This window comes from Mauremys mutica, chromosome 12 (genome assembly GCF_020497125.1).
Source record: "Mauremys mutica isolate MM-2020 ecotype Southern chromosome 12, ASM2049712v1, whole genome shotgun sequence".
Taxonomy (NCBI): Eukaryota; Metazoa; Chordata; order Testudines; family Geoemydidae; genus Mauremys; species Mauremys mutica.
The window spans coordinates 1643226-1669578 of NC_059083.1; the positions used below are offsets into that span (position 1 = coordinate 1643226).

Genomic DNA, 26353 nt, shown 5'->3' on the forward strand with positions numbered 1-26353 from the left:
CTCCTCACACACTCATGTGTTACACTCTGGATTTACCATGGTTACTCCTCACACACTCACGTGTTACACTCTGGATTCACCATGTTTACTCCTCACACACTCATGTGTTACACTCTGGATTTACCATGGTTACTCCTCACACACTCACGTATTACACTCTGGATTCACCATGGTTACTCCTCACACACTCATGTGTTACACTCTGGATACTCCATGGTTACTCCTCACACTTTTCTGCGTTGCTCCTCGCACACTCCTATGTGAATCTCCACTTACACTCGGGAGGTGGGGGGCAGAGCCATCTGCTGTGGCTCATGCTAATGCCCCCATCTCTCTCTGTCTTTCAGGGTTTCCAAGGCAAGACGGGCCCCCCCGGCCCCCCAGGAGTGGTGGGACCTCAGGTAAGAAGCCAGGTGGTGGGGGGTGCCGGGGTGGGCTGGGAGCGGCCGTCAGCAGCTCCCCCTGGTGGTGGAAGAGGCAGGGGTCGAAGGGTCTGGCCCATTCCCTGAAGGTCTCTCACTGTTTCTTGTCTCTCCCTGCACTAGGGCGCTTCTGGGGAGTCTGGTCAGATGGGGGAGAGAGGTCACCCAGGGCCCCCCGGGCCCCCGGGAGAGCAGGGCTTGCCAGGACCCTCTGGGAAAGAAGGAACCAAGGTAAGGAGCTGTGATGCTCCAGTGCAGCGCTAGGGGGCGCTGTGCTGCAGGGAGCAGGGTGGGGGACCCACCTAATCCTCCTTCTCCTTCTCCCGGCGCAGGGAGACCCCGGCCCCCCGGGAGCCCTCGGGAAAGACGGCCCGGCTGGACTGCGCGGTTTCCCCGGTGAGCGTGGGCTGCCCGGCACCCCGGTGAGTACCCGCCCCCCCGCCAATGCTCCCAGTCCGTCCCCGGTGCCAGCAGGCCCTGACTTGTGCTTCTCCCCGCAGGGTGGCACGGGGCTGAAAGGGAACGAGGGGCCGGCCGGACCCCCAGGACCTGCAGTGAGTATGATGTGGGGACCCCCATGCCAGCCCCTCCCCCAACTCCTTCCCCCCAACTATTCCCATAGGCCCCCACCTCCCCAACTGTTCTCTGACCTCCCTTCCCTCACTCCCCCATCAGCCCCTCTCCTCCCTAACCTCCGCCCCCTCTGATCTGCCCCCTCCCTCACCCCTGATCCCGGTCCCCGCAATGTGTTGGGGGGACCCTGCTGTGGGGGTGTCACGGAGTCCCCGGGCGCTGCTCTGGAACTGCTCCCCACCGAGCCAGGCAGGACTCTGGGGAGCCTCCTCTCCCTCGGAGCAGCCTGTCTGCAGGGCAAGAAGCTCCCACGGCTTCACCTCCTGGGTCTCTCCTTGGAGCATTCAGCCTCCTCTGCCCCTCCGTGCGCTTCCCACAGCGAGTCCGCCCAGGCGGGGTCCTGGGGGGGCCACAGGGTCCTGCCCCCCCACTGCGCAGTCAGACGTGACTCTCAGCCAGCCAGTAACACAGAGGTTTATTCGATGACAGGAACAGGGTCTAACACAGAGCTTGTAGGTACCGCGAGCCGGACCCCTCGGCCGGGTCCATTCTGGGGGGCAGTGAGTCAGACCCCCGCGTCTGCACTTCACGCCTCGTCCCCAGCCAGCTCCAGACTGACCCCCCCTCCAGCCCCCCATCCTCTGCTCAGCTCCTTTCCTGGGCCAGGAGGTCACCTGATCTCTTTGTTCTCCCCCACCTTTAGCATCCCCTGGCAGGGGGGAAGGGCCTGGCCATTAGTTGCCACGGAGACAGTGTATCAGCCAGAAACTGAGGCCCCCCCCACAGTATTCAGAGGAAACATTAAGAGCAGCCCCACTGCGTCAGGGGGGCAGCAAGTGACTCCTCCTCTCTCTCCCCCCAGGGCTCCCCCGGCGAGAGAGGTGGCCCTGGGCAGGGCGGCCCCATCGGACCCCCAGGCAGACCGGGCCCCCAAGGGCCACCAGGCCCCGCTGGAGAGAAAGGAGTTCCTGTGAGTAGAGGGCATGGGGGGAGCAGGGCTTAGTCAAATGCAGGGGGGCTGGGAGCCAAGACTCCTGGGTTCTGTCCCCAGTGCTGGGAGGGGTGTGGGGGCTGGGGGTTTAGAGCAGGGGGGGCCGGGAGCCAGGACTCCTGGGTTCTCTCCCAGCTCTGGGAGGGGAGTGGGGTTGGGTGGGTTAGAACGGGGGGGCTGGGAGCCAGGACTCCTGGGTTCTGTCCCCAATGCTGGGAGGGGTGTGGGGGCTGGGGGTTTAGAGCAGGGGGGGCTGGGAGCCAGGACTCCTGGGTTCTGTCCCCAGTGCTGGGAGGGGCGTGGGGTTGAGTGGGTTAGAACGGGGGGGCTGGGAGCCTGGACTCCTGGGTTCTCTCCCCAGTGCTGGGAGGGGCGTGGGGTTGGGTGGGTTAGAACGGGGGGTGGGGGGGAGCCAGGACTCCTGGGTTCTGTGCACCTCACTCCCCTCTGTTTCTCCCTAGGGTGAGAAAGGTCCCATAGGCCCTGCTGGCCGTGATGGAGTCCAGGGTCCCGTTGGGCTGCCCGGCCCAGCGGGGCCCCCAGGGGGTGCTGGTGAGGACGGCGACAAGGTAAGGCCCCGTCTGTGTCTGTCTCCTGTCCCCACACACGGCAATGGGCTAAACCCCCCTTCTCCTCTCTCCGCAGGGCGAGGTGGGCGAGCCGGGCCAGAAGGGTGGCAAAGGCAACAAGGGAGAACACGTGAGTAGGAACTGGGGGCTCCCCTGATCCCCCCCCCCAATTCCTGCCTGGGGTATCTCTGTGTCACAGCATCACTGACCCCCGTCTCCTTCCTTCCAGGGTCCCCCAGGCCCCCCAGGTCCCATGGGCCCAGTTGGGCAGCCTGGAGCAGCCGTAAGTACCTTGCACCCCTCAGACAGCCTCCTGCAGCACAAGGCAGAGTGTCCCTGTGGCTGGTAGCACAGGGCAGTGCCAGCTCTGGGCAGGGCCGGATGATGGAGCTGGATGCAGGGCGGCGGGTGGAGCTGATGGTGATGGAGCTGGTTGGCTCTGTGCAGGGCAAGGGGATGGAGCTGGGTCAGCCCCGTTCAGGGCAGGGGGATGGAGCTGGGTCTGCTCCATGCAGGGTGGGGGCGATGGAGCTGGGATGGCTCCATGCTGGGCTGAGGGACAGAGCTGAGGATGATGGAGCTGGGTCTGCTGTTTGCCAGGCTGGATGATGGAGCCGGGTCAGCTCTGTACAGGGGCTGGGTGATGGAGCCGGATCGGCTCCATGTGGGCGGGGGGAACGTAGCTGAGGGCGATGGAGCCCGGTCTGCTCCATGCAGGGTGGGGGCGATGGAGCCGGGTTGGCTCCATGCTGGGCTGAGGGACAGAGCTGAGGATGATGGAGCTGGGTCTGCTGTTTGCCAGGCTGGATGATGGAGCCGGGTCAGCTCCGTGCAGGGGCTGGATGATGGAGCCGGGTCAGCTCCGTACAGGGGCTGGGTGATGGAGCCGGGTCAGCTCCGTACAGGGGCTGGGTGATGGAGCCGGGTCAGCTCCGTACAGGGGCTGGGTGATGGAGCCGGGTCAGCTCCATGCAGGGCCTGGGTGATGGAGCCGGATCGGCTCCATGTGGGCGGGGGGAACGTAGCTGAGGGCGATGGAGCCCGGTCTGCTCCATGCCGGGCGGAGGCTCCCTGTCTCCTGGCAGCGCAGTGTCCCGGCCCCTCACTCATGCCAGGGGGCGAGGTGCTCGGTTTCAATGGCACAGGGGCCCCACATCGCACTGCTGGAGTATGGGTGGGATTCCGGGGAATGGCAGGGGGGGGGGTTCCCGCTGCTCCCACAGCGCCGAGACCTCCCCCAGCCCCTCGCCCGCTCAGCGAGTCCCGTCTCCCCGGGGCCGCTCGAGGCCCGTCTCTGACTCTCTCTTGTGTCTGTGTCGAGGGGGCTGATGGGGAGCCGGGCGCTCGGGGCCCCCAGGGCCACTTTGGGGCAAAGGGCGACGAAGGAACCCGCGGATTCAACGGGCCGCCTGGCCCCATCGGGCTGCAGGTGAGTGGGGCCTGTCACTGGCCTTGCAGGGTTCCCCCTCTGCCCCCCATTGAGCCACTCCAGTGCCCTGGCCCCACCCCTACACCTGGCCCAGCCCCCATGCTCTATACTCCCACCTGTCTCCACCTCCCCCTGGACCCAGACCCGACCCGAGCCCCCTTACCTAGCCATGGCCCCAGCCCTACACCTGTCCCTGGCCCAGCCCCCATGCTCCATACCTCCCACCTGTCTCCTCCCTCCCCCTGGACCCAGACCCGACCCGGCCCGAGCCCCCTTACCTAGCCATGGCCCCAGCCCTACACCTGTGCCTGGCCCCGCCCCCATGCTCCATACCTCCCACCTGTCTCCTCCCTCCCCCTGGACCCCGACCCGGCCCGAGCCCCCTTACCTAGCCATGACCCCAGCCCTACACCTGTGCCTGGCCCAGCCCCCATGCTCTATACTCCCACCTGTCTCCTCCCTCCCCCTGGACCCAGACCCGACCCGGCCCGAGCCCCCTTACCTAGCCATGGCCCCACCCCTACACCTGTCCCTGGCCCCGCCTCCATGCTCCATACCTCCCACCTGTCTCCCCCCCCCCCCGGGACCCATACCCGACCCGGCCCGAGCCCCCTTACCTAGCCATGGCCCCAGCCCTACACCTGTGCCTGGCCCAGCCCCCATGCTCCATACCTCCCACCTGTCTCCACCCTCCCCCTGGTCCCAGACCCGACCTGACCCAGCCCCCTTACCTAGCCATGGCCCCAGCCCTACACCTGTCCCTGGCCCAGCCCCCATGCTCCATACCTCCCACCTGTCTCCGCCCTCCCCCTGGTCCCAGACCCGACCCGACCCGGCCCCCTTACCTAGCCATGGCCCCAGCCCTACACCTGTCCCTGGCCCAGCCCCCATGCTCCATACCTCCCACCTGTCTCCGCCCGCCCCCTGGACCCAGACCCGACCCGGCCCGAGCCCCCTTACCTAGCCACGGCCCCAGCCCTACACCTGTGCCTGGCCCCGCCCCCATGCTCCATACCTCCCACCTGTCTCCGCCCTCCCCCTGGACCCAGACCCGACCCGACCCGAGCCCCCTTACCTAGCCATGGCCCCAGCCCTACACCTGTGCCTGGCCCCGCCCCCATGCTCCATACCTCCCACCTGTCTCCGCCCTCCCCCTGGACCCAGACCCGACCCGGCCCGAGCCCCCTTACCTAGCCATGGCCCCAGCCCTACACCTGTCCCTGGCCCAGCCCCCATGCTCTGTACTCCCACCTGTCTCCGCCCTCCCCCTGGACCCAGACCCGACCCGACCCGAGCCCCCTTACCTAGCCATGGCCCCAGCCCTACACCTGTGCCTGGCCCCGCCCCCATGCTCCATACCTCCCACCTGTCTCCGCCCTCCCCCTGGACCCAGACCCGACCCAGCCCGAGCCCCCTTACCTAGCCATGGCCCCAGCCCTACACCTGTCCCTGGCCCAGCCCCCATGCTCCATACCTCCCACCTGTCTCCACCCTCTCCCTGGCCCCAGTGCCGACCCGACCCGAGCCCCCTTACCTAGCCATGGCCCCAGCCCTACACCTGTGCCTGGCCCCGCCCCCATGCTCCATACCTCCCACCTGTCTCCGCCCTCCCCCTGGACCCAGACCCGACCCGGCCCGAGCCCCCTTACCTAGCCATGGCCCCAGCCCTACACCTGTGCCTGGCCCCGCCCCCATGCTCCATACCTCCCACCTGTCTCCGCCCTCCCCCTGGACCCAGACCCGACCCGGCCCGAGCCCCCTTACCTAGCCACGGCCCCAGCCCTACACCTGTCCCTGGCCCCGCCCCCATGCTCCATACCTCCCACCTGTCTCCGCCCTCCCCCTGGACCCAGACCCGACCCGGCCCCCTTACCTAGCCATGGCCCCAGCCCTACACCTGTCCCTGGCCCAGCCCCCATGCTCCATACCTCCCACCTGTCGGCTCCCTCCCCTTGGACCCAGACCCGACCCAGCCCGAGCCCCCTTACCTAGCCATGGCCCCAGCCCTACACCTGTCCCTGGCCCCGCCCCCATGCTCCATACCTCCCACCTGTCTCCGCCCTCCCCCTGGACCCAGACCCGACCCGGCCCGAGCCCCCTTACCTAGCCATGGCCCCAGCCCTACACCTGTGCCTGGCCCCGCCCCCATGCTCCATACCTCCCACCTGTCTCCGCCCTCCCCCTGGACCCAGACCCGACCCGGCCCGAGCCCCCTTACCTAGCCATGGCCCCAGCCCTAGCCACCCAGTCCGGCCTCCCTAAGTAACGCCTGCCCCATGGTGCAGTTCTAGCTGGGGACAGGATTCCCCTTCACTTCCTGTCCCAAACTGCTGGGCAGCATGACGGTGCGACCACTGGCCAGTTACTGCTGGGTCCCACCCCCGAGCCAGCTGTTCTGGGAGGCGGGGGGAACCAATCCCTGTGTGCCCTCCTCCCCACCTACCTGGATCCAGATGTGCCCCTCTGTCTGGGTCCCATCCCCCCATCCCTGCTCCAGATGTGCCCCTTGCTCTGCTCCCCCCCCCCACAAGCTCCAGATGTGTCCCTCCCTCTGGGCCACCATCCCATCCTGAACCAGATGTGTCCCTCCATCTCTGCCACCCCCCCCGCATCCTCCAGATCCAGATGTGTCCTAGGTCTAGGTCCCTCTTCATCCCAAATCCAGATGTGCTGCCTGCTTCCCCCAACTCCCTGGATCCAGATGTGTTGCGTCGCAGTGCCTCTCAGGCGGGCATGAACAGAGCCCAGCAATCAATGTGATTGGAAGCAAAGTCATTTATTTCTCTCCAGCATGCTCTTATATACAATTAAAGCCAGGCAATCAAGCAATTGCTAATTGGTTAATAATATACACACAGGCACAGCTGTAACTTCATAGGGTAATTATCATCCTGTACTACTTTCTAATTTATTATCCTGTTTACTGCCCACTTGCAGATAAAAACCAGCCCAAGGTCAGCGTCCTTGAAGCCTAAACAACTCAGCTTCTAACATACCCATCTGCCAAATTCCCACAATTCCCCCCTTTTCTTAAAATCAAAAAGAAAAGGAGAGAAGGCATTAGCAGTACATTCCCAGCTTATAAAATCAATACTACAATCTACACAAGCCAAAGCTAAAAGGCAAATAAAAACACCAACTGCCTAACTAAACCGTAACAATATCTTCCGCAATGCCCTGCTTTAACCTAATACATCCCTCCTCCAGGTAATGGAAGTGGCCCAAGGGGCCAGGAGGGTTCTGCCAATGTGCGTGCCACACAACAGCAACGGCGGCCACACAAATAGCAAAAATACAAAAGGCAAGCAGCAAGGTTTACTGGTTGTCTCCTTCAACCCTTCTCTTGCGAACCAAATCATTATTTTTTGTGATAGCTGCAGCTGTCCTGGTTCGCGGTCCCTGTTGTGTGAAATGGTATCCAAATTTAAGGATATTTGTGTTCTCCTCAAGCATTTTGGCAATTTCCGTTTCTACAGGTGTTCCCAACTGCTGCCTCTGGTTATCGATTCTGACCTCTGACAGGGTTTCATTCTCTTTTAGTGCATCAACCAGTGCCATAATGCCAACCCCAGTGATGAAATTTGATTCTATATTTAGACTTTTCAATTTTTTGTTCACTCTCAGCATATCTGCAAAAGCAACAGCAACAGGGTCATTGCTTCGAGTGGCTGCAAGACTGAAACTCTTCACATGGGTGTTGGTTTCCAAAGCTTTAGCAAATTCTTTCAATGTTGGAATCGGGATGTTCTTTATATTATTCAAATTAACTTCAACAAGACGAGAGTCATTATCTTTAATCCTTTGCAAACTCTCCTCTACATGTGTGGGATTTGGTGGTTCATCTGAAAATGGTATCGTCCTTTCACCTTTTACTATGTCTGTGAAGCTTTCATTGCTGACACCATTACTACTTCCTACTATGTCACAGAACTGAGTGTTTGTTATCAAGTTGTGCATTCTCAGGGTCAAGGTCATCCAGAACAGTTTCCAGTTATTTCAGTTCTTCTTCTGATAGCTTGCCAAGAATTTCATCCTCATCAAGATCCTTGTACTTGTCCAAATCTTTTCGGAATGGAAGCGTCATGTCTTAATAGTAGAAAGTCACTAAATTTTCAAACTTCCAATAAAGACTGATTTCTATTCTTAAATGAAGCTCCCGGCACGGCACCCAGCGTCCTCCACCTCTCCTCAGCAAAACTGTCCCTCTCCCCCCCCCACACACAAAAAAGGGCATGCAAAACAAAGCAAAAAAAAATTAATAACAGGGCTCATCTATAACCATGCAATTCATAACATACAACACCAACAACATCAAACACAACAAACATAAATTAACAAAAATAAAACAAAAAAAAGGTGTAAATTCTGCAGGGTTCCCCCCTTTACTATTGCACACCAAACTGTGACAAATTTCTATTACCAATCCATCCCTCATGTGTCAGGTGATCAAACTGACACTGGGGGGGGGGGTCCTAGCAGGAAAAACACAACTGTGGCAAAATACCTGCCCCTCTGCTTGTTAGCTCAGTCCGTCCTAGCTTCAGAGGCACAGGCTAGGCACAAGGGAAAAAAAACCCTTCTCAATCTCCCAAGGCCGGGCTGATTCCTTCTCAGCCAGCCTCCTAGTTCTAGTTTCTTTTCCCCCCTGGGGAGAATGCCCTCCGTCCTGCAGCGAGTCTCAGAGTTCAGCTGTCCCTCCTTGCTGGCAGCTGCCCTGCTTCTCTCGTCCTCCTTCCCCCCTGGCTTCCTTGTCAGGGAGGGTTTAAAAAGGTCTCTAGCAACTGGGGCCAGCTGAACCTGATTAGTTTCTTCCCAACCCCTGCCCCAGCTGAACCTTATTTTGCTGGCTAAGCCTTCCTGGCTAATTGTTACCCCTCTCCAGGTAGCTAATCGGCCTGAGTTTGCCACATATCCCCCCCCCCTGCTCAACACTATGGGGTTGGGCCACTTGGGTCGGAAAACAATGTACCCTTGACAGGCCATCCGCATTGCCATGTTGAGACCCGGACCGGTGCCGAACCGTGAAGTGGAAGGGCTGAAGCGACAGGAACCATCTCGTCACTCGCGCGTTCTTGTCCTTGTTCTGGTGCATCCATTGCAACGGGGCATGGTCCGTGACTAGGGCAAATCTCCGTCCCAGTAAATAATAGCGGAGGCTTTCTACGGCCCACTTTACCGCCAGACATTCCTTCTCCACGATGGCGTACTTCCGTTCTCTAGGCAGGAGCTTTCTACTGAGGTAGAGGACGGGGTGTTCGTCATCTCCGACCATTTGGGAAAGCACTGCCCCCAGGCCTACTTCCGAGGCGTCCGTCTGTAGGACGAACTCCTGCCCCCAGTCTGGGGCTACTAGGACAGGGTCTGTGCAGAGGGCCGTTCGTAGATCCACAAAAGCGGCTTCGGCTGCAGCAGACCATTTCACTATGTCCGGGCCCCGAGCCCTGGTCAGGTCCGTTAAGGGGCATGCCCTGGTGGCAAAGTGGGGAATGAACCGCCTATAGTACCCCACGAGTCCCAGGAACGCTCGGACCTGCTTCTTCCGCAGTGGCCGGGGCCACTTCAATATGGCGTCTAGCTTGTTGAGCTGGGGCCTCACCACGCCCCTCCCCACTACATACCCCAGGTATTTGGCTTCAGCTAACCCGATCGAACACTTGGAGGGGTTCGCGGTCAGCCCGGCCCTTCTCAGGGTATCTAATACTGCCTCTACCTTTCCGAGATGCGTCTCCCAGTCGGGGCTATATATGATGACATCATCAAGATAGGCAGCAGCGTACTCCCTATGGGTCCGTAACAGCTTATCCATTAGCCGCTGGAAGGTAGCGGGGGCCCCATGTAATCCAAAGGGAAGAACGGTGTATTGATATAGTCCTTCCGGGGTTGCAAAGGCCGTCTTCTCCTTGTCGGTCTTCGCCAGGGGGATCTGCCAATAGCCCTTGGTAAGGTCCAGGGTAGACATGAACCGGGCCTTTCCTAATCTGTCGATCAGTTCGTCGATCCTGGGTAAGGGGTAGGCGTCAAACCGGGATACCTCGTTCAGCTTGCGGAAGTCGTTGCAGAACCTCATACTGCCGTCTGGCTTTGGCACCAGAACCACGGGACTGGACCACTGGCTATGAGACTCTTCAATAACCCCTAGGGCCAGCATCTTCCTGACCTCTTTCCGAATTTCCTCTCTTTTGGCCTCCGGGATCCGGTATGGCTTGACGTGCACCTTCACCCCGGGCTCTGTGAAGATGTGATGGTGCACTTCCGTAGTTCGACCGGGCTTCTCCGAGAACACGTCTTGGTTGCGTTCGACCAGGCTGACCGCCTCGGATCGTTGTTCTGGGGTCAGCTCCCGGGATATTCCCACCTGGTTGGGCCGATCGTCTTTAGGGGGTGGCGCCCCCAACCCCGTTACCAGGGTTTCTCTATCCTGGCAGGGTTTCAGCAGATTTATGTGATAGATCTGCTCCAGCTTCCGGCGACCTGGCTGCCGGACCTTGTAGTTAACTTCCCCTACCGCCTCAATTACCTCATAGGGTCCCTGCCATCTGGCCAGGAGCTTGCTCTCTGCCGTGGGTAGGAGCACCATCACCCGGTCCCCCACCTGGAACTTCCGGGCCTTTGCTTGACGGTTGTAGTAGGTCCGTTGTGCCCCTTGGGCCTTCTCCATGTGTTCGCGTACTAGGGGGGTGACCCTGGCGATTCGGTCTCTCATTTGTAGCACATGTTCCACAATGTTTCTCCCCGGGTTTGGCTGCTCTTCCCAGTCTTCTTTAGCCAGGTCCAGTATGCCCCTGGGGTGCCGACCATATAACAGCTCGAAGGGGGAGAATCCCGTGGAGGCCTGAGGGACTTCCCGGACGGCAAACAGCACGTATGGTAGCAGGGTGTCCCAGTCTTTTCCATCGCAGCTGATCACCTTCCGCAACATGTTTTTCAACGTCTTGTTAAAGCGCTCAACGAGGCCATCGGTCTGGGGGTGGTAGACCGACGTTCGGAGGGTCCGTATGTGGAGCAGGTCGCACAAGTCCTTCATCAGCTTGGAAACAAAGGGGGTCCCTTGGTCTGTCAGGATCTCCCTAGGTATCCCTACTCTGGAGAATATCTGGACTAATTCTTTGGCTATGGACTTGGACAAGGTATTCCGCAGGGGGATGGCCTCGGGGTATCGGGTGGCATAATCCAATACTACTAGGATGTACCGATGGCCCCGGGCTGACTTTTCTAGTGGCCCCACTATGTCCATAGCTATACGCTCGAACGGGGTCTCAATGATTGGTAGAGGGACCAGAGGGGCCCGCAAGCATGGTCGGGGCCCATGTAGTTGGCACTCCGGACAGGAGGAACAATACTGCCGGACGGCTGCATAAATGCCAGGCCAAAAAAACCTCTGTAGAACCCGGTCGAGGGTCTTATCCATCCCTAGATGGGCCCCGAACAGATGACTGTGGGCGAGGTCCATTACCGCCCTTTGATGCTTCCGGGGGACCAAGAGTTGTTCGATGACTCGCTCTTGGACCCGGACTACTCTATACAGCAAATCCTTTTTAATCATGTAGTACGGTCCTGGTCCCTTAGCTCTTCCCTCCACCGGGACCCCGTTCACCTCGACTACTTCTTTAAAAATGTTATGGTATAGGGGATCATTGGCCTGATCCTGACCAAAAGTCCCACGTGCGGCCCCTATGGGCCCCATTTCGGGGGGGTCCTCCTCCCCCTCTCCCTCAGAGATAGCCTTCGGGGAACCCGGCCCAACAAATGGGCTGGAGTCGGCGGGCCTGGCCCCGCTGTCAGCTGCGCCCCTTCTTTCCCCCACCAATGTAGGCGTCAGGTACCGGGTCAGGATCCTCGTCCCCCTCCTTTTGTCGGCCCTCCGTTCCCTCCGAGGTTTCCTGGGCTTCCCCGGTGGGGAGAACACGTCCTGGCCAAACTCGTGGAAAGCGGGGAGAGGGTCCCCCATCTGGGCCGCCCCTGGGCCCCCAGGGTTCTCCCACCCTTCCTCCTCTTTCCCGGGGAGTAGGCCATCAAATCCCGGGAAGTCCCGTCCGATAAGGACAGGGTAAGGGAGTTTCGGAACGACTCCTACCGTCACCTCGGTGGGGTTTCCGAGCACCTCAATGCGTACAGGGACGGTCGGGTAGTAGCCGACATCCCCATGTACACAGGATATTCCCGAGCGCGGGGCCTGGGATAGTTGGCCCGGCTTGACCAGCTTCCCAGAGACCAGCGTAATTGCACTGCCTGAGTCTATTAATGCTGTGGTCCCTATCCCGTTCAGCTTAACGGGCCGAGTGTATCTATGAGGGACCATCGTGTCCCCGACCAGACTGATTAGCCCGCACGGTCCCCCTATTTCCCCTAGTTCGCACTGCATAGGCTCCCCAAGGTTAGGGCATTGGGCAGCAATGTGCCCTAGTTCACCACAGGCATAACATCGGTATCCCCCCTTGGGCAGCCCCCTATTTTTCGGGCTGCCGGGACGCATTCCCGGAGCCCTTCTTCCCCAGTCCTCCAGTCTTTCCAGGCCTGCCGGTGGTTCCTTCACCTCCTGCCTCCCCTCCATTTTCCGGCCCGGGGCTAGGGCGAAAGGGGGCCTCGGCGTAGAGGCTGGCCTCTGATATTGGCGCCTCCCTCCCCCGGGGGTCCGAGATAGGTCTTGGGCTGCCAAGTGTCTCTCCACGAGAGCAACCAGATCATCATAAGAGGAGGGGTCGTTTTGGCAGACCCACCCCCGTATGTCCGGCGGCAACCCTCTCATGTATCTGTCCAATACCAGTAGTTCTAATACCTTCTCCGGACCATGGGCCTCGGGGCGGAGCCACTTCCGAGCAAGGTGTATCAGATCGAATAGCTGGGACCTCGGGGGTTTGTCCTCCCGGTACTTCCACTCATGGAAGCGCTGGGCCCTTATGGCAGGCGTCAGGCCTGCCCTCGCCAGGATCTCCGCCTTCAGCCGAGAGTAATCCATGGCTGCTTCCGCGGGCATGTCAAAGTAGGCTTTCTGGGCCTCCCCGCATAGAAATGGAGCCAGCAGACCGGCCCACTGGTCCTGTGGCCAGGCCTCCCGCCCAGCCGTCCTCTCGAACGCGAGGAGATATGCCTCTACATCGTCCTCTGGTATCATCTTCTGCAAGTAGTTGCTTGCCCGTAGCGGTCGGGTCCCCTGGGCCCCCTGCGTCATCGTGGTCAGGGCCTTCAACTGATTCACTACCTCGGTCAGGTTTGCTCGATCTTGGGCTGCCTGGCTCATCAACAGCTGGTTGGTCTCCTGTTGCACCCGTACGGACTCCCGCTGGGCAGCCACCTGCACTCGGGTGGCCTCTTGTTGGGCCGCAGTGGCCTGCATCAGTGCCTTCAGCACATCCTCCATTTTAGAAGGAGAAAATTTTTTTTTTTTTTTTTTTTTTTTTTTGTGGTCTTCACCCTGCCCAGTTACGGCTTGCCATGGAGCCTCACTCACTGGGCCATCCCACTTCTGACACCATGTGTGGCAAAATACCTGCCCCTCTGCTTGTTAGCTCAGTCCGTCCTAGCTTCAGAGGCACAGGCTAGGCACAAGGGAAAAAAAACCCTTCTCAATCTCCCAAGGCCGGGCTGATTCCTTCTCAGCCAGCCTCCTAGTTCTAGTTTCTTTTCCCCCCTGGGGAGAATGCCCTCCGTCCTGCAGCGAGTCTCAGAGTTCAGCTGTCCCTCCTTGCTGGCAGCTGCCCTGCTTCTCTCGTCCTCCTTCCCCCCTGGCTTCCTTGTCAGGGAGGGTTTAAAAAGGTCTCTAGCAACTGGGGCCAGCTGAACCTGATTAGTTTCTTCCCAACCCCTGCCCCAGCTGAACCTTATTTTGCTGGCTAAGCCTTCCTGGCTAATTGTTACCCCTCTCCAGGTAGCTAATTGGCCTGAGTTTGCCACAACAACATAAACCACATAAACAGTTTAACAACACCACAACAATTCTGGCCAGAAAACGAACACCACAAAACAAAACATAGAACACAAAACATAAATTACAATCTATTAATAAATACATGGTACATTAAATGCTATGCAGCTAGCAACAATTTTCTATAATACCTAAAAAACAAAAACAAATCTACCCCTACTGGGCAATCAATCATTACATAAAATATACAAATACCCTTATTAATATCAGGCAAAACAGGGGAAAATACTTCATCAGTAAATCATTTACATTAATACAATTGCTTCTGGCTTGCGTCTAAATTCAAAGCCATTCACAGCATAAAATTTCTTACTTTTAACTTCTATTTTTAAACACTAAAAAACAACATCACCACTATATGCCCTAAAAACCCAGTACAATCTCAGTTACATAGCACTATATACATTCTTCAGCTAATGCAACAAATTATTTATAGCCAAACAATTACAAACTAATTTCTTCACCTAAGTATTTACAAACATTTCAAAACACCAAAAGCTTTTCTCTTTAGCATTTTTACAAAATTCAACTGCTATTCCCTCTAGCAACCACAGAATTAACTTTTTACTGTGCCTTAAATTACTCGCTTGTTCTCCAACAACTACCTTTCTCAACTTAAATCACCATTCCAAGTATCCTCCTAAATATTTGAAATTCCCAAGCTTGTGCTTAATTACTTATTACGCCCGCTACACCCTCAAAAGTTATCAACCTGATTTCCAATCTCTGTCTATTGCCTGCCGGCCTGGGCCCGATCCTTTTTTCCTCTCCAAATTCTTTGTCTCTTGCCTGCCGCTTGGGCCCGATCCTTTTTTCCTCATCAAGTTCTCCGTCTATGGCCTGCCGCTTGGGCCCGATCCTTTTTTCCTTTCCAAGTTCTCTGTCTATTGCCTGCCTGCCTGGGCCCGATCCTTTTTTCCTTTTGCTAAACCGTTCCTTTCATGGACACTAACTTATCCCACTATCAATTTAGCTAGAAGGGTGTACTTCTTAACTAGCCCCTACTCTTCTGGTATCTTCTGTGAACAATTATCTGTACTTTCCCACCGTGGGGGCTACATTCTCATGCATACATCATCTGCTTTCAACCTATCTATTTTAATATAGGCTACATCAAATATCAAACAGCCTTACAACTACCACTAATCAGCACATAACACAAAATTTACAAAAATCTAATAAGGCTAACAAAAACACTTTACATAAAAATACTAGGATCACATAAATTCAAAGCCATCCTCCCAAATTACCTAAATTTATGCCTAATAACCTACAACTCCCCCCTTTGAGAATACTCAACAAACCTTTTGGCCGAATTTTCTCAAACTCTAAAAACAAAAAACAATTAGGCTCTAAAAAACTGGGGTTAGTAATGGGGGGGGGGGGTTAATATCATTTACAATCCAGTTAGGGGGGGGCAATACATGCTAAAATTTTCATCCAAAACACAGGGCGCAGCCTGTAGAATAAATCCCAAAATCCAATTAATATCACATTTCTTAGCAGGAGTCCCAAATTTCTTCCTGCCAGTGTACAATTCTTTATTTCTTCACCAGGGTCAATTCTCAATGTCCTTTTAGTCAGGAATTTCTGGACTTTGGCAATGTCAATAATGTGAGCGTTTTTTCTTCTTTTCCACCACCGTCATGGTTCAGCTTATTGTCCTTTTTTCCTGCTATTTAAAAGCACAATGGAGCTAAATAAATAAAAAATAGGCCAATCATCAGTAGTAGAATCCTCCTGATGTGAAAGGATCTTTTTGCAGTAAGAATCATGGGTCCAGGCAGTCAGTCTCCTGGTTCCAAGGAATGGGGGGAGGGGGGGCTGCTAGGATCTTTGGGCAGCTCTTCCATACCTGTGAGAAGAGACAGCTAACACATTCCGTTAGTGCCTGGCAGGATTTTTCAGCTCTCATTAGCTTTTTTGGGCGGTTTTTCAGCTCTCATTAGTCTTAGCTGTGAGCAATGTGTCCTTGACCGGGGCCAAAAAGAAAAGAATGAGCTGTCTTCGATTAACTCATTCTGTTCTTTTACTTTCCCTGCTTGACTTCTTTTAAACTGTAAATCCTGTGTCAGGACACCCAGCTGTTGCTGCTCCTACCGGAGAAGCATAACGGTTTTCTCGGCATTGTCCCAGGCTTAGACCGGCCAGCGTAGGACGCCTTCTCCAGGCTCCTGCCAAAACAACTTACTTGCTTGTAGGTCCGAATGACCTCCGGGGCCACGGAACGAGCCTCTGCCTGCGCCGTGCACTCCAAAGTCTTCCCGTCCAGGGCTCGCTTCCAGCGGAGCACCTCCTCACGAGCCTCTGCCTGCGCCGTGCACTCCAAAGTCTTCCCGTCCAGGGCTCGCTTCCAGCAGAGCACCTCCTCTTCGTATGCCCAAAGGGCGGTCCGGAGCCTCTCCAGCTCCCCCTCTTTCCACAATGATGCTGGAAGACCCTGCATTTGATCTAACTTATTATTAATGGCCTGCAGCTGTTGACACTGGCGCTCCATTTTCTTATAAAAGGCATTAAACTGGGTAAACTGAATAGGCGTAGTCAAATTGGGATAGACCTGTGATGGCACGTGTCTCACTTGAGCCTTCTTTGTTTCCCCGCATTCGTGACACCCCCAGGTCCCGTGGACACGGCATGGCTTGGGAGGGGGTGCATACGGCAAAGCTGTTTTCATAGGCTCGGGCGTATCGGGGGGTAGCGGGACCGTAGCAGGATTAGTTATATCGGGGCCGAGGGCCACATTGGAGGGTAATGGAACCATAACAGGGGCAACATTACCCAGGTCGGAAGCCAAAGGTATCACCGTGTCCTCGCCACCGAAAAACTCCCTGGCTCCAACCGGCAACACAGAAGGCATTTCGGGCGTTGGGCGGAAAAGCTTAGAAAGGGCCGCCTGCACTCCTGCCTCGGCCGCGAGAGTTTTTACTATCTTCTTTGTCTTATTCCATACTGGACTCAGGGAAAAGGCTTCCTCATCGCCCTGAGCCACCGACTTCCAAAGCTTGGAGCCTAGCCGCTCCCACACAGTTTTATTAAAAATTGTACTCGGCTTAACAAAAAGTTCCCTTCTCTGTCTCCACCGCAGCAGGCGGGATAACGTATCAGAGGGGAGCTTTTCTCCCTGCCGCTTCATAATGTGCAATAAAGGCTTCTGTGTTATCTTTTCTTCAGCTGATGCAGCGGTTCCCATGTTAGCTGCTCTGCCCTTCTCCGCCGCGGCTTATAGCCGCCCTTCTCCTCCGCGGCTTATAGCCGCCGCTTTCCTCTGCGGCTTATAGCCGCCCTTCTCCTCCGCGACTTATAGCCGCCGCTTTTCTCCGCGACTTATAGCCGCCTTTCTCCTCCGCGACTTATAGCCGCCGCTTTCCTCCGCGACTTATAGCCGCCTTTCTCCGCCGCGGCTTATAGCCGCTCTCCTCAGGGCTCAGGTGTGCCTCTCTTTTCGGACGCCCGGGGGCTTCTCCAGCACTCCCCGCCGCAGCTCCTCCGCCTGGAACAGGCCACCGACACTAGGCCTCCGACACTATCATCATTCGATTCGAATCACGTCGGGGTCACCATTTGTTGCGTCGCAGTGCCTCTCAGGTGGGCACGGACAGAGCCCAGCAATCAATGTGATTGGAAGCAAAGTCATTTATTTCTCTCCAGCATGCTCTTATATACAATTAAAGCCAGGCAATCAAGCAATTGCTAATTGGTTAATAATATACACACAGGCACAGCTGTAACTTCATAGGGTAATTATCATCCTGTACTACTTTCTAATTTATTATCCTGTTTACTGCCCACTTGCAGATAAAAACCAGCCCAAGGTCAGCGTCCTTGAAGCCTAAACAACTCAGCTTCTAACATACCCATCTGCCAAATTCCCACACAGATGTGCCCCTTGATCCGCCCCTCCCCCAGTCCAGATGTGCCCTGCACTGATGCTCTGTCTCTCCTTAGGGTCTGCCGGGCCCGGCGGGGGAGAAGGGTGAGACAGGTGACGTGGGCCCCATGGTAAGTGACGCCGGCTGCCCCCCATTCCCAGCCCCCCCTCCAGGTGGGAATGTCCCAGAGCCCCCCTCACTTTGTTCTTTCTCCCCACAGGGCCCCCCAGGACCACCGGGGCCGCGTGGCCCAGCCGGACCCTCTGGAGCCGACGTAAGTTCCTCCCCCCCCCCTGTCAGCCCTGCCCCGCGCGTCCCCGGAGGTAACCAGCTCTGCTCTCTCCCCCTGCAGGGACCCCAAGGCGGCCCCGGAGGCATCGGCAACCTGGGCCCCCCCGGAGAGAAGGTAGGTGGAGGCAGGATGCCTGGGTTCTCTCCCAGCCCGGGGGGGCAGGGTGGGGCTGGTAGATTTCATGGAGTTCAAGGCCAGAAGAGCCCATTCGCTCCAGCCTGGCTCCTGGACAGTGGCGGGCAGAGAATCGCTCCCTGTCACCCTGTGCCCAGCCCCACGACCTGGCTGGACCGACACGTGTCAGCGCCCGGGGGACCGAGCCAGGGGCCACGACAGCTGAGCCCAGGAGGGACCGAGGGGCCCCCAGGGCTGACACCCCTGCGATGGCAGGGACCTGATCTGCTGAGCCCAGCCAGCGACCCACACCCCGCGCTGCAGGGGAACAGGAAACCCCCCAAGGGCCCCGCCAGTCTGTCCTGGGGGAGATTCCTTCCCTGCCCCAGTCTGGGGACCCCCAGCATGAGAGCCAGACTCAGCAGCCAGACAGAGGTGTCTCTGGAGCCCCTCAGAGCACCGCCCCCCCGTGTGGTGCCTGTCTCCAGCTGATTGAGTCTCGGGGAGCAAATCCCTTCCTGACCCCGCTGCCCTGCAGCCTGAGACTGGGCGAGTCACTGTCCTCCTGCAGAGCATGCAGAGGGCAGTGCAGGCCACCCTGTTCTCCCCATGGCCCGTGAAGGGAGGGGACGGATGGGGGGACTCAGAGTCACCCACTGCAGGAGTCAAAGGGACCCACCACCACTCGCCCAGGGGAATGTGCGGCTGGAGCAGGACTCCTGGGTTCTCTCCCGGCTTGGGAGAGGAGCGGGGCCAGCACTCCTGGGTTCTCTCCTAGCTTGGGGAGGGGAGCAGGGCCAGGACTCCTGGGTTCTCTCCTGGCCCGGGGAGGGGAGTGGGGCCAGGACTCCTGGGTTCTCTCCCGGCTCGGGGAGGGGAGCGGGGCCAGGACTCCTGGGTTCTCTCCCGGCTCTGGAAGGGGAGTGGGGCCAGGACTCCTGGGTTCTCTCCTGGCGCGGGGAGGGGAGTGGGGCCAGGACTCCTGGGTTCTCTCCCGGCTCGGGGAGGGGAGCGGGGCCAGGACTCCTGGGTTCTCTCCCGGCTCGGGAGGGGAGTGGGGCCAGGACTCCTGGGTTCACTCCTGGCTCGGGAGGGGAGCAGGGCCAGGACTCCTGGGTTCTCTCTCGGCTCGGGGAGTGGGGTCTAGTGACACAGTGCCTGTGGGGTGCTGCCGCGCTGTGTCCCTGGGACCATCCGGGGGGACCGGTCGGAACGCAAGCGCTGACGTCTCTCTCATTTCAGGGTGAGCCTGGCGAGTCGGGGGCCCCCGGCATCCCTGGGGAGCCAGGAGTCAAGGTGAGTCTTTGGGCCCCCTGCCCTTGCTCCCTCGCACACCCTACCTGGCAGCACGGCCACTAACCCCCCCCGGGAACCCCCTCCCCCTGTTTGTCCTTCTCCTACCCCCCCGGGGCTCCCGCGGGGTCCTCGCCCCCACCTGGCGGCACAGACGCTATCCCATGGGACGCCCCCGCTCCGTCCCCAACCAAGGAGCCCGCCGAACCCTCCTTCATCCCCTCTACTGGGGCCCTGCCTTCTATGGGGATCAGTGGCCACCTCCCCACATTTGTCTCTTCCTTATTAAGGCCCATCCAGAGCTGTCAGCCTCCAGCCAGGGACCCCTCCTTGGGGGTGTCTCCTGTCAGGGACCCCCAGAGCACTGCTCCCCCCAGCCAAGGGCCCCTCAGGGCCCATCTATCCCCTGCCTTGTGGGGGGAGACCCAGGGCCGGGCCTGGCTTTTCCCCCACCCAGTGAGAACCCCCCCAGAGCCCCTTTCTTCCAACGGGAACCCCCCCAAGTCTGGAGTGCTCCCTTCTCCCCAGGCTGTGAACCCCACCCCAGAGACAGTGGGGCCAGGACCTCTCCCCGTGACAGCCCCCCCGAAGAGACTCCTTCCCCCGCACACATGGGGGATCTCCCCAAGGGACACTGGGGCTGGGATCCCTCCCCTAGAGCTGACCCCCAGAGCTCTGTCCCCTCCCAGGCCACTCCCCCCATCCTCCCCCACACTGACACCCCCCCCCCCACCCCATGCTCTGTCTCCTTCCCAGGGCCCGCGAGGAGAGCGAGGGGAGAAAGGAGAGACCGGAGCCGCTGGCACATCTGGACCCCCTGGAGGGAAAGGGCCCCCCGGAGACGATGGGCCCAAGGGGAACCCCGTGAGTGACGCGGCGCAGAGACCGGGGGAGGCGGAGCCAGGACTCCTGGGTTCTCTCCCCAGCTCTGGGAGGGGAGTGGGGTCTAGTGGTTAGAGCGGGGGGGGGGGTTGTTGGGAGCCAGGACTCCTGGGTTCTGTGCCTGGCTGTAGGAGGAGGTGGCTCAGGCTAATTCATTCCTGTCTCTTCCAGGGTCCTGTTGGTTTCCCAGGGGATCCAGGCCCCCCAGGTGAAATGGGCCCCAGGGTAAGTATCTGCCCCATGCGTTGCCCTCCAGGTCCCTGCAGTCTGGGGGCGGGGGAGGTGCTGGGAGGTGGGGTGGGGTCCTAGGGGGGATGCAGCCGGGTTTGGGGCCCCCCGGCTGGGGTTTGGGTCCCTGCCGCGGCCTCCTGCTGACTCAGGGCTTGTTTTCCCCCTCCAGGGCCAGGACGGGGCGAAGGGCGAGCGAGGCGAGGATGGGGAACCCGGGCAGCTGGTGAGTGACCAGGGCTCCCGAGCGGGGCCCTGACGGGATCCCCCCCCCCGGTGGTTTGGAATGGCTCTCCCCTGACATTTGGACTGGACACCCCACCTGTGTCAACAGCCCCCCCCCCCGAGTGCCCCCATCAGTCTGATCAGACTCCGCACGCCCCCCCCTGCCAGATCAGGTCCTTCTCTGGATTCCTTCCTGATTGGCCCCTCCGACGTTCTGGATTGGAACCCACCTCTGATGTTCCGGATCCACCCTCTGTGACTGTACTCTGGGTTCCCCTGTTCTGGATCAGACCCCAATGTCTGGGTTCCCCTCTCCCTGACGTTCCAGATCAGGTTCCCCACCTCTCCGGGTTCCCCTCTCCCTGACGTTCCGGATCAGACCCCCACCCATCTCTGGGTTCTCCTTTCCCTCATGTTCCAGATCAGGTTCCCCACCTCTCCGGGTTCCCCTCTCCCTGACGTTCCGGATCAGACCCCCCCCCCCATCTCTGGGTTCTCCTTTCCCTCATGTTCCAGATCAGATTCCCCACCTCTCCGGGTTCCCCTCTCCCTGACGTTCTGGATTAGATTGGTTCTCCTAACTCCACCTCTCTCTCTCTCTAGGGCTCGCCAGGCCCGACAGGAGAGAATGGCCCCCCAGGCCCCCCAGGGAAGAGGGTAAGTGATGGGTCTGTCAGGGCCCCACTCCCCTGCCCAGGTCACCCCCCTCCTCCCGCCGTCCCCCAGGAGCCGGGCAGAAGCGTCTCACTGCACAGGGGGTGTGAGGGACGCGCCTGCTGTCCCAGCCACTGTGCGACGGGGACTCTGACCTACACAGACCCCCCACCCCAGGCACCCACCCCGTCTGCAGCCACAGTGACCCGCCAGCAGGGGGCAGCAGACACGCACACACACAAATCCAGCTCCGTGGGAATCTCATTGTGGGGAGGGTGGGGCTGGCACTGAGGGCAGGAAATTCCTTCCCGTCCCGGCAGCGAGTGAAACGCCCGGGCCAGAGCGTGGCAGCTAATAACAGGGAAACCGCTTAGCTCCAGGGACCCCTCCCGCCCCACACCGAGCCAGCTGTCCCTGCCATGGGGCGGGGTGGGAGCTGGCGCCCCCTAGAGGGGACAGGCCCCAGGCCCCATTCCCTGCCCCCCTGAGTCAGCCAGTCCCTGCCCTGGGGCGGGGTGGGAGCCGGCGCCCCCTAGAGGGGACAGGCCCCTGCCCCATTCCCTGCCCCCCGAGCCAGCCAGTCCCTGCCCTGGGGCCGGGGGGAGCCGCACCCCTGAGAGGGGACAGGCCCCTGCCCCATTCCCCGTCCCCCTGAGCCAGCCAGTCCCTGCCCTGGGGCCGGGTGGGAGCCGGCACCCCTGAGAGGGGACAGGCCCCTGCCCCATTCCCTTGTTCACTCCCCGTCTCCTCTCTCCGCAGGGTCCCGCAGGCTCCCCGGGTCCCGAGGGGCGTCAGGGCGAGAAGGGCACTAAGGTAAGTGACTCAGACTCCATCCCCCCCCCGGGTGGCGTCTCTGCTGGGGAGGTGTTGGGTCCCGGATCCCCTGGGGTCAGACCCAGCTCGGAGCTCCCCGGAGACGAGGCCCAGCTGGGTCTGTCCCAGGGCCCAGGCTGGGAGCTCCCGGTGCAGCCACCCAGGCCGCGGCCCAACCATGCCAAGGGCTCCTGACCCATGATGCACTGGGTTCGGTGTGACGGGGAGCCCCAGGATGGCCTCTGACCCCAACGGGGCGCGGCGACGCCAAGGAGCCCCCCCCACAGCTGTGACCGTGTCGCCCATCCCCGAGCTCACCCTGCCCCTCCGTCCCCCAGGGCGAGCCAGGCGCCGTGGGACCCCCTGGCAAGACCGGCCCCGTGGGGCCCCAGGGACCGGCCGGCAAGCAGGGGCCTGACGGGCTGAGAGGCATCCCTGGCTCAGTGGTAAGTGACAGCCAGTGCACGCCAGCAGGACGCCTGGGTTCTGTCGCGGCTCTGCGGGGGAGTGGGAGCCAGCAGGTTAGAACAGGGGGGCTGGGAGCCAGGCCTCCTGGGTTCTATCCCCAGCTCTGGGGGGGGGGGAGTGGGGGCTGGTGGGTTAGAGCAGGGGGGCTGGGAGCCAGGACTCCTGGGTTCTCTCCCTGGGTCTGGGAGGGGAGTGGGGGCTGGGGGGTAAGAGCAGGGGGGGCTGGGAGCCAGGACTCCTGGGTTCTGCCCCAGCTCTGGGAGGGGAGTGGGGGCGGGTGGGTTAGAGCAGGGGGGCTGGGAGCCAGGACTCCTGGGTTCTCTCCCTGGGTCTGGGAGGGGAGTGGGGGCTGGTGGGTTAGAGCAGGGGGGCTGGGAGCCGGGACTCCTGGGTTCTCTCCCCGGCTCTGTGAGGGGAGTGGGGGCTGGTGGGTTAGAGCAGGGGGGCTGGGAGCCAGGACTCCTGGGTTCTCACCCAGCTCTGGGAGGGGAGTGGGGGCTGGTGGGTTAGAGCAGGGGGGGCTGGGAGCCAGGACTCCTGGGTTCTGCCCCAGCTCTGGGAGGGGAGTGGGGGCTGGTGGGTTAGAGCATGCGGGATGGGAGCCAGGACTCCTGGGTTCTGCCCCAGCTCTGGGAGGGGGTGAGGTGTCCTCAGCTCTGCAGTCCATGCTTGTATTTCCCTGCCTGCTGATGGGTCCCTGAGCCCCAGACACACGGGGGCTGGGGCTGGGGCTGGTGTCAGCTGCCCCCGCTGTGAATCCAGAACAGCCCTTCCCCAATGCCAATGGGCTGAGAGTGGAGCTCTGCCCCCTGCAGGCCTGTCCAGAGCGGTCAACGCATGAGACCCACTGCCTCCGACTGGGGAGCCCCAGAGGGGTGGGGTGCAGGACCCACTGCCTCCAGGCTGGGGAGCCCCAGAGGGGTGGGGTGCAGGACCCACTGCCTCCGACTGGGGAGCCCCAGAGGGGTGGGGTGCAGGACCCACTGCCTGCGACTGGGGAGCCCCAGAGGGGTGGGGTGCAGGCCCCACTGCCTCCAGGCTGGGGAGCCCCAGAGCAGGGTGGGGTGCAGGACCCACTGCCTCCGACTGGGGAGCCCCAGAGGGGTGGGGTGCAGGACCCACTGCCTCCAGGCTGGGAGCCCCAGATCAGGGTGGGGGGCAGCCCCAGGGCATGGTCGGGGCAGCGTTTAGCACTAACTCTCCCCTCCATCCCCCGCAGGGAGAACAAGGCAAGCCGGGCGCGACGGGCCAGACGGGCCCCCCTGGACCTGTGGTGAGTGTGACTCCGCCCTCCCGTGCGACGGAGCCCCCCCTCCCCGCTCCCCCCCCCTCCCCGGCTAACCGCTCTGCTTGTGTCTCCCCGCAGGGCCCCCCGGGGCTGCCCGGCCTCAAAGGGGACTCCGGAACCAAAGGAGAGAAGGTGAGCGGGGGGCACACGGGGGGTGCACGGCCTGTGTGAACACACACAACACACCCGTGGGGGGGGGGAATGATACACGCCCCGTGCACCAGTGTGCACCAGCATGTGCCACGTGGCGCCAGCCCACGCCACGCAGTGCCAGGGAACATGCCAGCACACACGTGCTACACAGTGCGGGTGAATGCACCGGGAGATGGGAACGCTCACGACACGCGCATCACGAGCATGGCACAAGCGATACACAAGTCTGTGTGAACCAGACACGTCAGCACAACCGCCTGCGAGTATCCCCGGGGTGCATGTCCCACAGCCCGCACAAGGGGCACGAGGGGGTGTGAGCACCCAGGGCAGAGACCCCTCCCCACACGCTGTCCCTACCGACACGCCCACCCCCAGCATGCAGCCCGTCTGCCTGTCTGTCCTGCACTGACCACTGTCTCTTTCCCAGGGCCACCCCGGTCTGATCGGCCTGATCGGGCCCCCGGGCGAGCAGGGCGAGAAAGGGGACCGGGGCCTGCCTGGCCCACAGGGCTCCCTGGGGTCCAAAGGAGAGACCGTGAGTATCGAGGGAGGGGGAGTTCTTCACCGCCAGACCCCCTGCCAGAGACCCCTGCCATGTGGGGAGCAGTGGGAGCTTGGGGGGGCCAGGGGCCAGGACTCCTGGGTTCTCTCCCCAGCTCTGGGAGGGGAGTGGGGTCTAGTGGGTCATAGCAGGGGGGCTGGGAGCCAGGACTCCGGGGTTCTCTCCCCGGCTCTGGGAGGGGAGTGGGGGCTGGGGGGTTAGAGCAGGGAGGGCTGGGGACCAGGACTCCTGGGTTCTCTCCTCAGCTCTGGGAGGGGAGTGGGGGCTGGTGGATTAGAGCAGGGGGGGCTGGGAGCCCGGACTCCTGGGTTCTATCCCTGGCTCTGGGAGAGGAGTGGGGGATCTGGGGGGTAAAAGCAGGGGGGGCCAGGAGCCAGGACTCCTGGGTTCTCTCCCCGGCTCTGGGAGGGGAGTGGGGTCTAGTGGGTTAGAGCAGGGGGGCCAGGAGCCAGGACTCCTGGGTTCTATCCCAGCTCTGGGAGAGGAGGGGGGGCTGGTGGGTTAGGGCGGGGGGGGGCCAGGAGCCAGGACTCCTGGGTTTTCTCCCCGGCTCTGGGAGGGGAGTGGGGACTGGTGGGTTAGGGCGGGGGTGGGGCAGGGAGCCAGGACTCCTGGGTTCTATCCCAGCTTTGGGAGAGGAGGGGGGGCTGGTGGGTTAGAGCAGGGGGGGCTGGAAACCAGGACTCCTGGGTCTAATCACTGCTCTGTGGGTGGGGTTGGGGGTGATGAGCAGGGCTGCCCAGGGAGGAGGCTGTGTTGGACCCAGGGCAGACGGGGGGCAAATGTGAGAGCCCTTGTGAGGTCTGGGGTGCGAGGGGTTAATTGGGGTGCTCCTGTTCTCGTGCTAATTCCGCTCTGTTCTCGCCCCTGCAGGGGATCCCTGGTGCTACCGGCCCCATCGGCCCCACCGGGCCCCCGGGACTTCCTGTGAGTGACCTTTGACTTTACCCTGTGCCTCACCCCATGGCGCCCCCATCTGAGCATCACCTGCAATGGGCCCTGTTTTGTCATCTGCCCCTCACCCTTGTGTCTGGGCATCCCCTGTAACGTGCCCGTGACACTACGGGGTGCGCTCCAGACTGGGGCAGGGGCTGTGTCACTGCCTGCCCGGTATCCTGGGGAGCCCTGCGGTGCCTTGCTGCTGGAGCTCCCAGCCTGGACCCCCTACAGCCCCCCCAGCATGTTCCCCCCGAGGGCTGGGTACAGACGCCACCTGCCAGCCACGCCCGGGTCACGCCCGGCCCCACCAGCCTGGGTTAGTGCTGCAGGGTGACCCCAGCCCGCTCCGGGCTGCCCCCCAGGCCGGTGTTCTGCACTGCCAGCCCTCTCCTGGCCAGGCTGATAGGGGATCTCATACAGCCGGTAGCCCCACAGGTGGCGTTACCCACACAGCTCACAGCCCGGGATTAGGGTTGAGCTTCGTTCACTACAGAGCGGCAGGTGGTCAGTGGGTCCCGGTGACAAGGCGTCGAGGTCAGACAGTCACAGGGAGAATAAAGATAAAACGTTGCCCAGAACGAGCCCTAAGGGGCCGGGCATGGTCCCAGGCGCAGTCCCTAACTGCTGGTCATGCGCCGAGTCGGGGCCTGTCCTGGAGGCCGACGGC

General features: G+C 60.6%; 2 protein-coding genes across 2 annotated transcripts in view; one reads left to right on the forward strand and one right to left on the reverse strand.

The window, feature by feature from the left end:
- Positions 1 to 26353, forward strand: part of COL11A2 (collagen type XI alpha 2 chain) — a 91572-nt gene that overhangs the window by 55761 nt on the left and 9458 nt on the right. The window contains exons 38-60 of the mRNA XM_044982829.1: positions 348 to 401; positions 546 to 653; positions 755 to 844; positions 923 to 976; positions 1858 to 1965; positions 2448 to 2555; positions 2632 to 2685; positions 2785 to 2838; positions 3877 to 3984; positions 17852 to 17905; positions 17996 to 18049; positions 18128 to 18181; positions 19424 to 19477; positions 20231 to 20338; positions 20528 to 20581; positions 20757 to 20810; positions 21413 to 21466; positions 22223 to 22276; positions 22615 to 22722; positions 23964 to 24017; positions 24111 to 24164; positions 24613 to 24720; positions 25621 to 25674. Of these exons, the coding sequence (XP_044838764.1) occupies positions 348 to 401; positions 546 to 653; positions 755 to 844; positions 923 to 976; positions 1858 to 1965; positions 2448 to 2555; positions 2632 to 2685; positions 2785 to 2838; positions 3877 to 3984; positions 17852 to 17905; positions 17996 to 18049; positions 18128 to 18181; positions 19424 to 19477; positions 20231 to 20338; positions 20528 to 20581; positions 20757 to 20810; positions 21413 to 21466; positions 22223 to 22276; positions 22615 to 22722; positions 23964 to 24017; positions 24111 to 24164; positions 24613 to 24720; positions 25621 to 25674 (1656 nt within the window). The remainder of the gene's footprint in view (positions 1 to 347; positions 402 to 545; positions 654 to 754; positions 845 to 922; positions 977 to 1857; positions 1966 to 2447; positions 2556 to 2631; positions 2686 to 2784; positions 2839 to 3876; positions 3985 to 17851; positions 17906 to 17995; positions 18050 to 18127; positions 18182 to 19423; positions 19478 to 20230; positions 20339 to 20527; positions 20582 to 20756; positions 20811 to 21412; positions 21467 to 22222; positions 22277 to 22614; positions 22723 to 23963; positions 24018 to 24110; positions 24165 to 24612; positions 24721 to 25620; positions 25675 to 26353) is intronic.
- LOC123346441 (tropomodulin-3-like) lies at positions 7300 to 8137 on the reverse strand. The gene has a single exon (XM_044983838.1). It carries the CDS (start codon positions 7957 to 7959, stop codon positions 7300 to 7302), a length of 660 nt encoding a protein of 219 aa, XP_044839773.1. The 5' UTR covers positions 7960 to 8137.

Excerpts from the sequence above, each read along its gene's own strand:
- LOC123346441 (XM_044983838.1), bottom strand. The coding sequence starts at position 7,959 with ATGACCTTGACCCTGAGAATGCACAACTTGATAACAAACACTCAGTTC.